Here is a 16,996-nt window from a genome sequence, read left to right on the forward strand (position 1 = left end):
ACTGACCTGAAATAAACCTTGACTGGGGAAGGTTGTTGGTCCTCGGTCAGCTATGTCCTCCAGGTTCTCAGAACCACACGCAAGTGAATTATAGTTAGCTAGTATTGCAGTTAAAGTAGCACAATGGAGGAATTGTTAATCGCTAACGAGATGCTAGCGTCTAAACCTAGCGAATCCTCTTGAAATTACAGTACCCTCCGCACCCTTAGTGAATGTGACCAAAACAGGCTATGAAAAAATATATCTTTGCTGTTTATCTTCTTGGTCTTTCCCTCAAAATGTTCACAAAAATCTTACCTTTTCATTGAAGTAAAATTCTTGAAAGAATTTTTTTTTTTTGACATTACATAAAATATTTTCCTCCAAAACATGGGTGCCACAATTATTGGCACCCCTAGAAAATCCTATAATTAAAATCTAACTGAAGTTTATTACCAGTCATTTTTTAAATTTTTGAGTTCACCTGTTTGATTAGGAACTCTTAAGTGGTCAAACATGTCTTCCTGCTTCACAGAGGTATAAATATGAGGTGACACAGGCCAAATACCCTTAGTCATTCATCAAGATCGGAAAGACAAAAGAACTCAGTGTCAAAGTGCGACAAAAAGTTGTTGAGCTGCTGGAACCCGGATTTAGGGATATAAGAAAATATCTAAACAGTTGGAAATACCCACTTCCACAATCAGGGCAATAGTTAAGGAGTTAAAAGCGACAGGAGATGTAAGGAATCAGCCTGGAAAAGGATCTGTAAATTGACCCCACGCACCGTGAGGAGGATGGTTCGACTGGCAAAAGAATCTCCAAGGATCACAGCTGGATAATTGCAGAGGTTAGTTAAGTCCTAGGGTCGGAAAGTCTCCAGAACTACCATCAGACTGCACCTACATCACCACAAGTTGTTTTTGAGGGTTGTCAGAAAAAATCTGCTGTCAATCAACAACAAACTAAAGTGCCTACAGTTTGCCAAATGTAAGTCAGACTTTTATATTAGAGTTATATGGTCAGATGAGACCAAAATAAGGCTTCTTGGCAACAAACATCAAAGGTGGGTTTGGCGTAGACAGAAAGATAGCCATACAGAAGAGCACCCCAGACCCACTTTGAAGTATGGTGGCGGATCTCTGATGTTGGGGGGCTGTTTTTCTTCCAAAGGCCCTTGTCATCTTGTTAGGATACCTGGTATCATGGACTCCATCACATACCAGCAGATATTAAATGAAAACCTAACAGCCCCCTCTAGGAAGCTTAAAATGGGCCGTGGTTGGACCTCCCAGCAGGACAATAATCCGAAGCACACCTCAAAATCAGCACAAAAATGGTTCACCGACAGCAGAATAAAGGCTTTACCATGGCCATCACAGTCCCCAGACCTAAACCCCATTCGAAAATCTGTGGAAAGAGCTAAAACCTATTGTACCAGCGTAGACCTAAGAATCTGAAGGATCTGGAGAGATACTGTGTGTAGGAATGGTCTCAGATCCGTGCCATGTGTTCACCAACCTCATCACGCATAATAGGAGAAGACTTGGAGCTGTTATCTTGGCAAAGGGAGGCTGCTCAAAACATTAAATTAAGGGGTGCCAATAATTGTGGCACACCTGTTTAGGAGAATAATATTTATTTAATGTAAAATTAAAATGTTTTCTTTCAATAATTTTATTTCAATGAAAAGGTAAGATTTTTGTGAATATTTTGACTGAAAGACCAACAAATATCAGCAAACAAATATTTTTTCATAGCCTGTTTTGGTCACATTCACTAAGGGTGCCAATAATTGCGGAAGGCACTGTAGCTTACTTTGACAATATGACTAGTGAGTCAACAACTTTCCACAGTCAAACATCAAGCAAGTGCAATACAAGACAAACCAAGATGGCAAATAAGCTACTTAGTAGTTCGGCAGACAGTAGTAACCGGGCGGCTTCAGGCAAACAAACATAATGCAGTAATATGCCTACGGACCCTGGTATGGCAATGGCACAGAGGCGATTCTCCATATTAATTAATTCATAAGTCATTGTAGCGTCCTAATTTTTTTACTGTTATTTTAAGGTAAAACTGCTAATCTTAATCCTAACCCTGAAGTACAATTCCTACATAATGCTACTTTAAATGACTGTAGACTGTAGTATTCAAATAGGGCCGCTGTTATTCTACCATCTCATTCCCTCTATCTTCCTCTCTCTGTCCATCGCTCTCCCCCTCCCTTTGTTTTCTGTCTTTCCCTCTGTCCGTTTGTCTATCTCATTCAGACGGATCTAGAGATGGTAACCGAGGACCTCGCACAGAAAGTAAACAGGCCTTACCTCCGCACCCCTCGCCACAAAATCATCAGTGCCGCCTGCCTGGTGCAGCAGAAGAGACGCGAGTTTTTGGCCTCTGTGGCCCGGGGTGTGGCCCCCAACGACTCACCAGAGGCCCCGCGCAGGAGGTAGGGACCCCTGCTCAATCCCTTTGTCCTTAACCACCATCGACACCCACCTGAACGTGTAGTGGTGGTAGCCGACAGCTCATGCAGTCGGCCATCACATCAAACCCTTTGTCATGCGTTCATGCGTTTGGTTTATATTGAAAAGGGTACTGTTCACTTGGCCTCCATACCAGTGAATAGAGCGATTTTCAGTTGGTCCCTTTGTCCAGTCATATGTACTGCGATCATCGAATGCTGGTTTATTGGAGGTTCCCAGCAACAGCCGTAAGAAAATCGGGGACGCAGCCTTTGTCAATTACGCCCCAAAGCTATGGAACATACTGCCTATAGACATCAGGGAAACCAGCTCGCTTAACATCTTTAAAAGAAAATTTAAAACGTATTACATTAGCCTTTAACTAGCTCAACTTTCCACTTTTCTTTTTGTGTCTTACCTTGATCCTCTTCCCGATATTAAGGGGTTAGATGAAATATATCTCTGCAGAGTTTTATTTTCTATCTTATGCTATGCATTTTATGTATTAAATTGTATTGTATTTTTTTCTCATCTTTATGCACTCTATCACTGTTTTTATGCTATGTTCTATTTATTTGTTTTGCACTACATCCTAGTTTTTATGTTTATTTGATGTCTATTTTTAAGTATTTGCTGAAAATCACTTTGAGCTGCATTATTTTGCATGAAAGGTGCTATATAAATAAAGTTTTATTATTATTATATGTTAAGTGTGAGGATTTTCAGGCGGGGGAAAGACAGGATCAACTTCAACTCTCTTTCAGTTCTGACATAGATGTACAATCCTACTCCTAGTGGTGGCTGTGTCATGCTTAAAAGTGACCGGGTGCAGTTCAAAATTGCATTTGATTATTATACTTGATTACCAGCTTTTTTGTTCAGTGCCAAATAGCATTGGATAATGAATGATATACTGCAAATGCCATTAGAAGTCATAACCGATAACAGAGGTCTTGACATAAAGAGGATTGGGACACTGAGGGTGTTTACAATGACTAACTGTTTGTCAACAGTGTATGCCTCTGTCAGCTGTTGTACATAGTGCTGCGCCTTCTAATTACATCAACCCTGTCGAATCTCCCCTCTCTCCAGTTTTGCCGGCGGGACATGGGACTGGGAGTACCTGGGTTTTGCATCCCCTGAGGTGAGTATTTACCCACAGCCACTCTTACACTCTTTTAGTGCTGTTCATTGGCTTAGCTAACATAGTTCGCTAGCATGCTTGTGAGTGTTTATTTATAGAAATGTACTTAACCGTTAGACTCTCTGGATTTGTAAGCGTAAGTGTATGTATGTGTGACTGTCTGTGTCTCTGCGAGGGCAAAGTTCAAAGGTCACCGCCCGTGTCATTCTTTGTCCAAAGATGCTGCGTGATCCCTCGGTTGTGGGAGGGACCGGACACAGTGAGGGCTATGAACACATGGGAGGACAGCCGCAGGTACTGCAGCAGCCACGACTGAGCCACCTGAACCAGCCACCAGTGTATTTCAGTGTACATGGCGTCAATATAACCTTCAGCTTAAATTGCCATGGTCCACACACCAGTGGATTGTGGGTAATTGTCGTTCACAAATGCTCTCTGCACAGGTTCTCGCCACCTGGTCTACTGCCAACTCCACTACCCTTAAACCAGTCATGTCTCTTTACAAACAGGCTCTCAAAATACTTGACAAAAAACCTAAATCACACCATCACTATTCTGTCCTACATAAGTACAGACTTTTAAGTTGGGACAACCTGATCACATTTAAGAACTGCTGTTTAATGTTCAAAATCCGGTTTGACCTTTCACTCTGGCACGGGGACTGCCAATGGAAACTAGCCTTTTGGCTATAATTGGGTGCATTGACATTTTAATGTTCATGAATGTACACTGTCCTTCTAGATCAAATAAAGATTAGTAATACCTACTTACTTTGATTTAAATATTATAGATATTCAGAGCCGTCACAGACAGCCTTCTGAGACTTCCGTTACCCACAGTCCCTTGGTGTGTGCAGAGACTCGCAATTTATGTTGGTGCTATGTTTACGTAACTGCTGATGGCGGAGAAACAGAGTCTGTTGAGGCATGGAGTTTCCACAGGTCTGCCTAAGAACAAAGGATTTTATATCCCGGCGGAGGAAGCCTTGCAGGCTCTACATAGAACATAGAACCCATTCTTTCCCAGAAAAGGAAACCCTATTTTTAAATGTTTTGGGCGAAGGGGTTCTTTAATCGGCCCCTCCTGGAGTTTGTTGTAAATGAGGCTACGGAGATAAAAAATCGATGACATTAGGTTTTTAAGGATGTAATCTAAAACTGAATAGTTTTGTATTGGCTCATGTTAAAAAAATTCTATCAGCACAAGCTAGCTAAAATGGACAACTCCTACTTCGAACTGAAGAACCCTTTTTTCTAAGAGTATGGTTTGGAGTCACAGTGGTTTGTATTGCACTGAGATTCTGAATCCTAAGGCACGTTTTGACAATTCAAATCTAACAATATCTGAAGACACAACTAGTTTTATTTTCTTCCCTTCCAAAAAAAGAATTTCCCCTAAAATTATGAACGATGCAAATCACTCTGTATATGTTGTCTTCTAAAACAATGATGTGAATGTTTAAAAAGCGTTATGAATTCTTAGCTGTTCACATACAAATCTGGCCTGCTAAGATAGACTATTATGTTCAAGGTGTGCCCCTCTCTTTTCTTTCCAACTTTGTGCGCCTTTTTAGTGCTACCTCAAAAGTTATGCCTGGTCTGCATGTTTGGTGGCTTAAGCATGCTTCTGTGTAATCGTTAAAATTGATCTCAAATCTTTTTTTCTTTGGAACATAGGCTACAAATCATTTTGAAAATCATGAATATTTTTACTTTAAGATCAGATTTTCTATAACGGTAGGTCTGCTCTTTTGTAAAGATGTAGGTGTGTGTGTGAAAGAGAAAGAGAATATATTTCTGTGATATAGAAATAGAGATTAAGCGCTTGTGTGTGTTGATGCCCAGTGGACATTGTTAAGGAGCTGTGTTGCATTTACAGTACAGTACAAATCCAAATGTAGTTTGTGATGGTTGAAGTGGTGTGTGTGTGTATGTGTATGTGTTCATGATGTGTGCATAGGTTTTGTGTGTGTGTGTGTGTGTGTGTGTGTGTGTGTGTGTGTGTGTGTGTGTGTGTGTGTGTGTGTGTGTGTGTGTGTGTGTGTGTGTGTGTGTGTGTGTGTGTGTGTCATGCATAGAAGCATAGTAGTGGACAGATGCGTTGTGTTTAGTGTTGTAGCTGTAGTTTAGACCTACATGATGGTGATGTAGAAGAGAACATGTGAAAGTGTGTATCTTCCGGTGTGAGTGTGTTAGTGTCAGTAACCAAGTGTGTGTGTGTGTGTTGTGTTATGGTGTGTTGCAGGACTACTCCGAGTTCCAGTACCGACGTAGACACAGGCAGCGTCGACGAGGCGACATGCTGAGTCTTCACAGCCTACGGAGCAACACACCCGACCCCAATGACCCCAGCGACAGCACTTTAGGTACACTCCTTGACTACACACACACATAAACACACACACACAGGCAACTACTCCCTCGCCCAACCACCTATTTTGTGCAGGCATCTCTCTTTCTCTTTGTTTCTCACTGATATATAAACATATACCATTCACTCATATACCATTCACATCTGTTTCCTGTCTTTCTCTATTTTTGCTTCTCTCTGTGTCTTTTCAGTCTTCTCAACCATGTCAGAATGGCTAGTCTGTTTACCCCATTCAGCTGTTGAGATTTATCTACTGTTAACATTGGGTGCAAATATTATACACGTAGACTGCATACTTACTGGCCAGGTTAGTAGCAGGACTCCAAAGGTCAAGCTAGGGGAATGTAGAATATCTTTGTAAGCCTGCTGTCATAGCTTGTGTCAATGATCTATGGTAATTACCTCCAGCAAGGAGGTTATGCGATCGGGTCCGTTAATTTATTTATTTGTCCGTCTGTTTGTCTGTCTGTCTGTGGACAAGATTTCTCAGAAACTACTGGGCGGATCTTTCTGAAATTGGTCCTGGGACATCCCCATTAAAATTTCAGGATGATCCAGATCTGGAATCACGTACAGTGACAACGTATCACATACGTTTAGTTAGTCACGTGAAGCACATGTCTCGGGCATGTTAGGATCAATATCGTATTGGGACATTGAGAGAAAGATTGTGTATTAGTCTAAACATCATTCCTTGTTTTGACAAATAACCTCATTGGGATTTTCCACGAACTAAAATCCTCACACATACTACAATGTGAATCATTCGCCCCGAGAGATAGCTCTTGCTTTACTATCAACGTCAACCCTTGCTGGACGTCAGAAATCTCGGATTGCTCTTGTTCTTAATATTTTCAAGACAAATAGAACACGCTTTTTGAATTCTGGAAATGTAGAACCGTTGATTGATCACTCTGCTGATCTACCTTTTATGTCTGACCTCTGACCTCTGTGTAGCGCCTGTGGTCTGATGTCTGTGCTTTTGGAGAACAGGAAGCTTTTTTTAGAAGCTTAAGAAAGTGTGTCACACACCAACAAAGCTACAGAGGCATAAATAAAACTAATTTTCCAGTTAAGGAGGGCAGGGAATGGCTGATTTTGCACTCTTTATCTGACATGGAATAAATTATTGAAACCATAGTCGAATGTATGTATTTGTTTGTTTGTTTACACCTATCAGACGGCCCAGACGGAGGTGGAAGCAGAAGGCGTCTCAACATCTCAACAGTGAGTTTAATCGATCCCTGGGAGCTCATTCCCTTCTTCTGGATTAGGTCCCTAAAATATATTTAATCTCTTCACTCCGCTTCGTGGCAGAGTAAACAAGCTGGCATTATTTAGTCTGGACTGGAGTTATCAGTCAGTGCTTCCCAGAAGGGGTAATGTGTGGCAGGGCACAAAAGGCCTACCTCAGAGTAAAAGGACACTAGAGAATGATGTTAAATTTGTAATGGAAGTTTCCTTTCCACAGTTTAATTCTAATTAGCTAATTAGTTGTTTGTATGCATAAGGTGTATTGCAGTAGTATTGGAGTAGTCGACACATCAAAAAAGGTTTTGCTAGATAACGCCACTTCAGTGCCGGATCACATTTGTTCTGGTATAATTTTCTAAGCGACTGAGTGTCTCCTTTTTTTTGAGTTTAGCTTGTGCTTAAGGTTCATGTACAGATTTTACAATCAAACTTCCCCACTTGCAAGATTGTATGTATAGTACTAAAATATTAATTAAAGAAAGCTTGATTTTGTTTGACAAAGAGCTAGTGTGTATTGTATTTCCATGAATTTCCTGTGTGTTTTTGAGGACTAAATACAGCTTGGTCTTATTCATCCGTACAGGCACTTGATTCTCTAGATGAGGACGACCCCAACATCCTGCTGGCCATTCAGTTGTCCCTCCAGGAGTCTGGGCTGAGTAGGGACACGGACACTCAGGACAGCTTGAGCAGCGAGGCCTCGCTGGGAGCCATCGGCTCCTCGCTGCCGTCGCGGCTGGACCCAGCGCCCCACGCGCTGGAGCTCCCGCGGGCCTCTCTCAGCAGCTCGCAGCTCCTGGAGATCGGGGACAGCCTCATGTGTCTGGGCAACATCACCAGCCAGTACATGCCCCCTGACAGCCTCCCACCCTACAGAGTGGACCCCTCGTCTGCCTCCTCCTCCATTGCTGCCACCACCGTTAGTATTACAGACCCCTTCTCCCCCGGGGACCCCGACTGTTCAGACCCCTCGGAGAACGCCAATCTGTTGGGCAACATCATGGCCTGGTTCCATGACATGAACCCGCAGAAAATTGCACTGATGTCCGACGACGCTGATGACACACTCCCATTGGATGAGGCTGAGCCCCAGGGGGAGGCCCCTGAGGTGCCGACGACACAGCCCCTGGACGAGGAGACGGAGGTGGGGGGCAAAGACGAGGAGGAACTGTGGCCGCCCTGTCCGGTCCTGGAGGAGACGGAGGGGTTGGTGCTGGAAAGGCCTGACCTGCTGGAGCTGGGATGCATGGAGGAGGAGTGTTTGCAAAGCCCCGCCAAGCTGAGCATGGAGGTGGCCGCAACACTCACACCACCAGACACAGAGGGCTCGGCCCCACCTCCACAGGAGGAGGAAGAGGAGGAGGAGGAGGATGGGTGTCACCATGACAACACTCAACCCACAGACCTGCCCTCTGAATGGGAGGAGCAGGTGCACCTTGTGTGAGGACACATTAACATATACACTTATACACACACAACACACACAAAAACACACAAACACTCACTGACACTGGCACACTTTACCTAGTCTTGAGGGCTCCTCACACACCCAAATGCTAACAGTCAACCCTGCATTTAAGAAACAGGAAGGAAAAGAACATGGTGACAAGGGGTTTCACTGAAGCCACTGAAAGTGGACATGATGTCTACTGCCTGGATTTAAAAAAAACTGAAGTTAATGTTGTAAAGAAATGTCAAGGAATGTTAGGGAGAAGCAGGAAGTTCCACCTCTTCAGGCCCTGAGATGCTGGACTGAGGTAGTTTCTTTGTTAATCATAATTGTAGAGAAAAGGAAAGCCACGTCGGCCCTGAGGAGGCGTTGGCTCTTTTTGGTGGTCGTGGTGGTGTGTGAGCGATTGCGGGATTGCTTATTTTAATTGAGAATGCATCAATGACATCTTTCAGGTCACTCAAGACAAGTGCTTCGGTCTCCAGACTTGAGCGAAAAACCCTTGCTAATACTGACTTTAATTGAAGTGGTCTCAGGCAGCCATTCATAAAGCCTTAATAAACACTTCACAAGATGTTATAACAGTTGCCACAAGTATGCAGCGGTAACCTACCATCGGCATCAGTGTAGAAAAGCCAGACTGATGCACTGTTTTACACTTTTTTTCCCGCCTTGAAACAGCTCATTAAGTCCTTAGCTTATGAGTGGGTGTCCTGTGTCTTAGGCATGCTTGTAGCGTGTTATAAGATACTCTACCGTGTTTTCAGGCGCTTTATGAATGGTTACAGTGGAGCACCTTGAGTTAAAGTACTGCTCGTGTTTTCATCGTGTGCTCTCTCCCTTATGTTGCATTTTAGTATTTCTGTCATTTCTCTCCCTCACAAGTATGATTATGCTATAGTGTGTGTGTGCGTGGGGTGGGAGGGATTGGTGTGTTGGTGAGGCATTGGTTATGTGGCGAAAATAGACAGTAGAATGATGTGTGTGTGTGTGTTGTGAGTGTGCATGTCAGAGAAAGAAAGAGAGGTGGTGTGCTTGTGCGTGTGTGTGCACATACGCAGACTTCTTGAGAGGGTTTAAGAGAGTTGTACCCATCCACTTTGCTAGGATGTCACTCCTTCAACATTTCTACATTTCTAACCCACACAACCTCCTCTGTCACACAGCCTTGATAAATGTGTCATAAGCATATCAAAGCATTTAAAAATCAGACACCTTAATCCTGTCGATGTGCGTGGGATGTAACCTGGCTTGCTAAAGTAACCTCTTCTTAAACTGTGGTGCCAGGCTTATGACTCGCATAGAGAGGCATGGTGACGGAGCTTGTTAAGTAAAGTGGTAAGAATCTCTTTTTTATTATTATTTATTTTTTTCGCCGTGGCCAGATTGAAAAAAACACTACAAACAGTGCTGCAGGAACAGCAGTTTATGACACAAATTGTGCCTAGTTCTTTTTTTTTTTTGCTGAGAGCCAATCAAACTCTACCCGCACCCAGACATCCCATTATCCTGTTTTCATTTTTATAATGTTATATTTTATTCTATTCAATGCAAACCGAGATTTTCTTTTTGCATAAACCTTACGACGGTTCCTATCTGAAACCGAGGAGGGTAAATGCATACTGACATGTTAGTGAATTTGATCTCCCTTTTGCCACTTTGTCTCTGATGTACTGTATTCACCCATAGAGAATGGAAAAATGAGGATGTCTCTGGAGTGTGTACGCGGTGGGTTGGGGAACAATTTTTGCTGCTCTTCAGACATGCTTATAAGGCTGTACCCATAAGCGTGCCTTTATTTCTACTGTCCTCAAAGTAGGCTCCTTACCATCCCCTCCCATAACCTGTTCCATTAGCGTGGGAATGAAATGGACTTGGCCACTTCATGGTAATGGCAGATGCTCAATTGAGTATTAAAAAAGATATTCCTACCCCCTTCCATTTTGTCGTCTCACTGTAGCATAGTAGCATTTATTTAAAAAAAAATAAAAAAAATTAATTACGTTCACACCTTTTTATAGCTTTTTGGTTAGAATGAGCCAACTGATGGCCCAGCAGACGCTGATCCATATATAGCATCTCTGTTTTGGTCTGGTTGATTTTTACTGCAGAAGCCTGCATACAGTTATCTGATCAAGCGAGGACATTAAAGAATAAGTGCTTTTTGAAGAAGTAGTTTAATTTAACTTAATTTAATGCATAATGTCAAATGAATAGGTAACAGACATTATAATTTCATTATTTATTTACGACATCTGAGGTCCCTTCTTATTTTGATGACAAAAAAAAACAAAAAACATTTCTTAAACATAATGGTTATCTACGTATAAAAATTCACATATTGTGAATTGACCTTTTTAAATTACAAAAAAACTGAGGTTGTGCATTCACCGTTTGCTGTTCTGGGATTGGTCTCCAAATCAGTGTGTCGGAGTGTGTCCTTAAATGCCTAGAACTGTAGTAGGCCGGTTTTACACCATGTTAGGTAGGAGTGCTTATCTATCTTATAGCTGGTAATCATTGAGAGTTATTTTATTTTCTCACTCTCTGTATCACTGGTTGGGTTTCAGCAGCTGTATTCATCCTTTACCCAAATGCTGTGCCCAGGGGAAGAATAGGATTGCAGTACCTGTTCCCTACTGAATTTAAATGAAGAGGCAATGGCGGTGGCATATTTTACAAATCCATTAACATTTTTTCATCTTTAGGCAAATCATTAACCTTGAATTTGTCATTTGCACTTTCATAGACTATACTTGATACATTCCCAGTTTATATTAAAGTAAGCAATTTTTGATGTGTGGCCAATATGTGTAAGTACCAGTAAAGGTTTACTCTAATGAAAAACCAATCTGAGTATTGTGTCTGTTTATTTTTTACCCGTCAACAGTTTGCACGTGTCATTCTATTCAGTTCAAGATCATTAGAGTTGTACATTCATGGACCAGCAGAGGGCCTCAACTATTCCCATTCATTTGTGTTTGTGATAGCATGGTGAGCATTGCAATCCATCTTATGTACATGAAAAAAAGAAGGTAGGTAAGGAAGAGTAATCAAGCATTTTACTGTTATTGACTCATAAATCAAAAGTTTTGTTAATGTTAATGAATAAATCTAACTGGTAAGAAAAAGAAGCATCATCATATAATAATCAGAATTATTTTTATTACATACAGGAAATAATATAAGGTAAATGGTATAATCAACTGCTAATGGGTTTAGTGTGAGCATAGAATATACCTTAAAGTGATGCAAAGAGATATCAGCTATACAAAGAATGACACCCAAATACGGTTGCTAAGGTAAGCGGTGCATACCTGCATGTGCATTTGGAAACCTTTGTAAATGTAGGTGGGGTTGGTCTGTTTGGACTGTTTTAATTTTCCTTAGGAAACTAGCTTTATCCACTGACCTGTTGTGCAGCAGAATACTCATTTTCATTCAGCATCACACTGTTGCATTGTTATATATCCACACGCCTCAAAGTGAACATAGACTAGAATGAAGAGTGAGTCATCCTACGCATGAATTACTTTTTCATCGCCTATAGCTAACTGAAGAAGGTGCGGTAGTCTAATTCTGCTGTAAAAGGTTGTCATTCAGGATCTAATGTCTAATATAGTATGAACAAATTTGATCAAATCTCCATAATTTGGTTCATGGCAATGATGGGAAGTGGATGGTGATTAACCTACGAGCATAGAAAAACATAAAGAGAATGACTTATTGAATAATGTTGTTTATGATGAGTATGGGACATTGTAGGAGCCATTGGGGTTTATGTTTTAATCTTGTTTGGGACACTAGATGGCATGCTACCTTAATTGGGCTCACACAATATAGGTGGGAACATTCATGTTGGTGTCAGGTGTTGCTTGACGGAGGGAGAGCACACAGCTTTTTGACCGCTTCATGGTGTTACCAAAGGTCTGTTACAGTGCCTTGCATAAGTATTCATCCCCTTTGATGTTTTACCTATGACTACTCTGAAGAAGTTTCAAGCTTCAGCAGCTGGTATTGGAGAAACTCTGCATACAACAACTGTTGCTTGGGTTCTTCACCAATCAAAGCTTCATGGAAGAGAGCCACTGTTGAAAAAAATGCTCCACTTTGGTCTCATCAAACCACAGAACCTTCTTACACTTGACCATGGAGACTCCCACATGCCTTTTGGCGAACTGTAGTCGATACTTTTTTCAACAGTGGCTCTCTTCCATAAAGCTTTGATTGGTGAAGAACCCAGGCAACAGTTGTTGTATGCAGAGTTTCTCCAATCTCAACTGCTGAAGCTTGAAACTCCTTCAGAGTAGCCATAGGTCTATTGGTGGCCTCTCTTACTAGTCTCCTCCTTGCACGGTCACTCAGTTTGTGAGGACGGCCTGATCTAGGCAGATTTACACATGTGCCATAATCCATCCATTTCTTGATGATGGATTTAACAGAATTCCAGGGGATGTTAAGTGCCTTGGACATTTTTTTGTATCCTTCCCCTGACCTATACTTTTCAACAACCTTTTCTCTGAGTTGCCCAGAGTGATCTTGGGTCTTCATGGTGTAACAATAGCCAGGAATACTGATTACTGAATGCTGACCAGTGAATGGACCTTCCAGACACAGGTGTCGTTATACTACAATCACTTGAGACACATTCACTGCACACTGATCCCCATTTCACTAATTGTGAAACTTCTAGCACCAATTGGCTGGACCTCTGTTGAATTAGGTCAGTCTATTTAAAAGGGGTGAATACTTATGCAATCACTTATTTTCATTAATTTTTTTTATTTAATATACATAACTGTGTAGAAATCTGTTTTCACTTGACAGTAAAGAGGGCTTTTTTGTGATTTTTTTTTGTCCAAAAGCCAACTTATATTGACCATGACTGATTTATAAAAGCGATAAAAGGGTTAAAAATCCAAGGGGTGAATACTTATGCAAGACACTGTACATGTAAATTAAGATGCAAGTTTGGATGTTTGGACACCTTTATTGATTGGATTTTACTGTGAGAAATAAAGTATCATAACCAAGAATTTGAACGTAAGGTTGGATTGTTATTTTTCATCTAACAAAGTAAGCGCGTAAATCAAGTGCTCGGTCAGCAATCCCTCTGGGCTTTAAGTGAAGACTTACCCCATATACAGCCGCGGAAAAAATTAAGAGACCACTTCAAAATTATCAGTTTCTCTGGTTTTACTATTTATTGGTATGTGTTAAAGTAAAATGTACATTTTTGTTTTATTCTATAACCTACTAGCAACATTCCTACCAAATTTCAAATAAAAATATTGTCATTTAGATAATTTATTTGCAGAAAAATGACAATTGGTCAAAATAGCAAAAAAGATGCAGTGTCTTCAGATCTCGAATAATGCAAAGAAAACAAGCTCATATTCATTTTTAAACTACACAATACTAATGCTTTAACTTAGGAAGAGTTCAGGAATCAATATTTGGTGGAATAACCTTGATTTAAAATCACAACTTTCATGTGTCTTGGCATGCTCTCCACCAGTCTTTCACATTGCCGTTGGGTGACTTTATGCTACTCCTGGCGCAAGAATTCAAGCAGCTCGGCTTCTTTACATGGCTTGTGACCATCCATCTTCCTCTTGATCACATTTCAGAGGTTTTTTATGGGATTCAGGTCTCGAAATTGGGCTGGCCATGACAGGGTCCTGATCTGGTGGTACTCCATCCACACCTTTACTGGCCTGGCTGGGTGGCATGGAGCATTGCCCTGCTGAAAAAAACACTTCTCAGAGTTGGGGAACATTGTCAGAGCAAAAGGAAGCAAGTTTTTCTTCCGGGACAACGTTGTACTTTGCCTGGCTGAGGTTTGTAAAAGACCATAAGGATTGAACCAAAGCGGACTGGAGGGTCTTCTAGTTCGTCTTCTCTGATGAGTCCAATTTTCAGCTTTGCCCAACACATGGTCGTCTGATGGTTAGACGGAGACCTGGAGAGGCCTACAAGCCACAGAGTCTTGCACCTACTGTGAAATTGGACTCATAAGAGAAGACGAACAAGACGACCCTCCAGTCCGCAATGCTCCATGCCACACAGCCACGCCAGTAAAGGTGTGGATGGAGTACCACCAGATCAGGACCCTGTCATGGCCAGCCCAATTTCGAGACCTGAATCCCATAAAAAACCTCTGAAATGTGATCGAGTTCTTAGCCCATACAGACATGATGAAGTATGCATGCTGAAAAGTAAACACAGATGCCTTTCAGAGATTTAGTTATTTTCAATGCCTTTAACTCATATGTTCACAGCAGAACATATGCTACTGGTCCGAACTGGATATGCCCATCAAAAGGCCATATGTTGTGTTTTCACTATAGCTATGTGACTAGCCTTCTGCATAGGCTGTATACAGGGTGTCCCTGTTGTGTTCTCTGGTCACACAACTGAGAGACAAATAGGCCCACTGCACAGCTAGTGATCATTTTTTTAAAAGCTTTTTTTGGCCGAGCACTTTTAATCGAGGATCTTCTTGTTGAAAAGACTTTGGGTTATGGTAATAATGCATTTCAGGTAATGGACTGATGGGTTCCCCAAAGTTACTAGGATGCAAGGATGATACAACAGTGCTTGGCCTCATCTCCAACAACGATGAGGCTGCCTTCAGGCAAGAAGTGGGAAAACTGGCAGTCTGGTGTTCTAAACACAACCTCAGTCTCAACATAAAGAAAACGAAAGAGATGATCATTGACTTCCGGAAGTCTTCCCAGCATAATCACCATCTCCCACTCTACATCAACGGTGAAGACACTGACGGAGGAGTTGTCCTGGGTAAAAAACACAGCTTCCGTTTTGGGGAAGGCCCAGCAACGCCTCTTTTACCTCCGGAAGTTGAGGAAAGAACACCTTCCTCAGAGGCTGCTGTATAACTTCTACCGCTGCGCTATAGAGAGTGTGCTTACATACTGCCTGAATGTGTGGTCCTACAGCTGTACAAAGGCGGAGCAGGCAGCCATCCAGAGGCTGATTAAAACAGCGGGAAGGGTCATTGGAGCAGAGCTGCCCGACATCTTGTCCATCTCCTCCTCCCGTTGCCTGCAGCGCTCTAAATGCATCCTCACAGACCCTTCCCATCCTGCCCATCATCTGTTCCTGTTACTCCCTTTAGGGAAAAGGTTCAGATCAAAAAAGGCACGCACCTCCAGGATGGCAAAGAGCTTCTATCCCTGTGCAATAAGGCCCAATCTCAATACTTCCCCTTACCCCTTATCTTACCCCTTACCCTTGAAATTGCGCGTTCATGTGAGAGCTAGTGGTGTCTCAATACCCAACTTGATTAGATTAAGGGGTAAGTTTAAGGGGTGTATGGCCCTCGTTTTTGAGATGATCGGAGAGCTACCTTGGTCCTCCAAGGGCTATCCCAGAGCACACCGCGAAACCAGCTTGGGAATTTTCAAAAAAACACGGCTGCTTGAAGCGAGTAATATTTTACATGAATAAAGCTATCTACACAACTTTTTATATGTTTATAATGACTCGGTTTGATCTGAAATGTACTACACGAGTGATGCATAGAATTGTCGGTCTTAACTGAAGCTTTCAAACGGTAGTTTTAGGATACAATTAGCGTGTATACCACCACTCCATTGGCTTATATGGTAGCTTGCCAGCTATCATGCTACATACACTACATGTAAGTATTTTTGGCTTATAATTAATTTAAAAATGACGACAGTCTTGTTTCGTGCTCTACACAGTTGTATACATATATATTTGCAACCATGTTCTTCATTAGACTTTTTTTTAAATCGCTAGTTTCATAGCTCATACAGTCACGCATGACGTACCCGAAACCTAGTGGCGTCTCATTTCATAGGGGAAAGATCTCAGCCCTTGGCCCTTACACTTGCAAGTGCTAGAGTTAAGACTAAGACAAGATTAAGCAAAAGGGGCAAGGAGAAGAATCGAGATTCGGCCTAAGGCTCCTCAACAGCTCACCCACCCCACCCCCCACCACCCTTCATCTCCCCCGGCCCAGCCCGCCCCGCCCCGCGGCCCACGCCCCCCATGGACTGCACTTTAACCTTACACTTGATGCACCTTAATATGGAGGTATGGAGATGAATTGCTTTTTATTTTGTATTATTATTTTATGTATGATATTTATGAATCTATTTATTAATTGTTATTTATTAATATTTAGCTGTGTAAGAAGTCTTTTTGCTGCCTCTACTGTCTCGTTGTCTTTGTGGCAATGACAAATAAAGTACTTTGAACTTTGAGCTTTGAACTACTGAATGAAAACATGTCGATTAAGCTTAAATCTGAGGTCAGCCTCCGGACAGGTTTAAACTTCTCAGA

General features: G+C 41.9%; 1 protein-coding gene across 5 annotated transcripts in view; it reads left to right on the top strand.

The window, feature by feature from the left end:
- Positions 1-11,481, top strand: part of ankib1a (ankyrin repeat and IBR domain containing 1a) — a 55,907-nt gene extending 44,426 nt beyond the window's left edge. For 4 of the 5 annotated variants that reach the window (XM_080858812.1, XM_080858815.1, XM_080858813.1 and 1 more), the window contains 6 exons: positions 2,253-2,431; positions 3,540-3,591; positions 3,811-3,885; positions 5,836-5,956; positions 7,142-7,188; positions 7,799-11,481. In XM_080858812.1, the coding sequence (XP_080714938.1) occupies positions 2,253-2,431; positions 3,540-3,591; positions 3,811-3,885; positions 5,836-5,956; positions 7,142-7,188; positions 7,799-8,659 (1,335 nt within the window). In that variant the 3' untranslated portion in view covers positions 8,660-11,481. The remainder of the gene's footprint in view (positions 1-2,252; positions 2,432-3,539; positions 3,592-3,810; positions 3,886-5,835; positions 5,957-7,141; positions 7,189-7,798) is intronic. The other variant, XM_080858814.1, reaches the window with a different exon arrangement.
- Positions 11,482-16,996: the final 5,515 nt, after the last annotated feature.

This window comes from Sprattus sprattus, assembly GCF_963457725.1.
Source record: "Sprattus sprattus genome assembly, chromosome: 20".
Classification (NCBI taxonomy): Eukaryota; Metazoa; Chordata; class Actinopteri; order Clupeiformes; family Clupeidae; genus Sprattus; species Sprattus sprattus.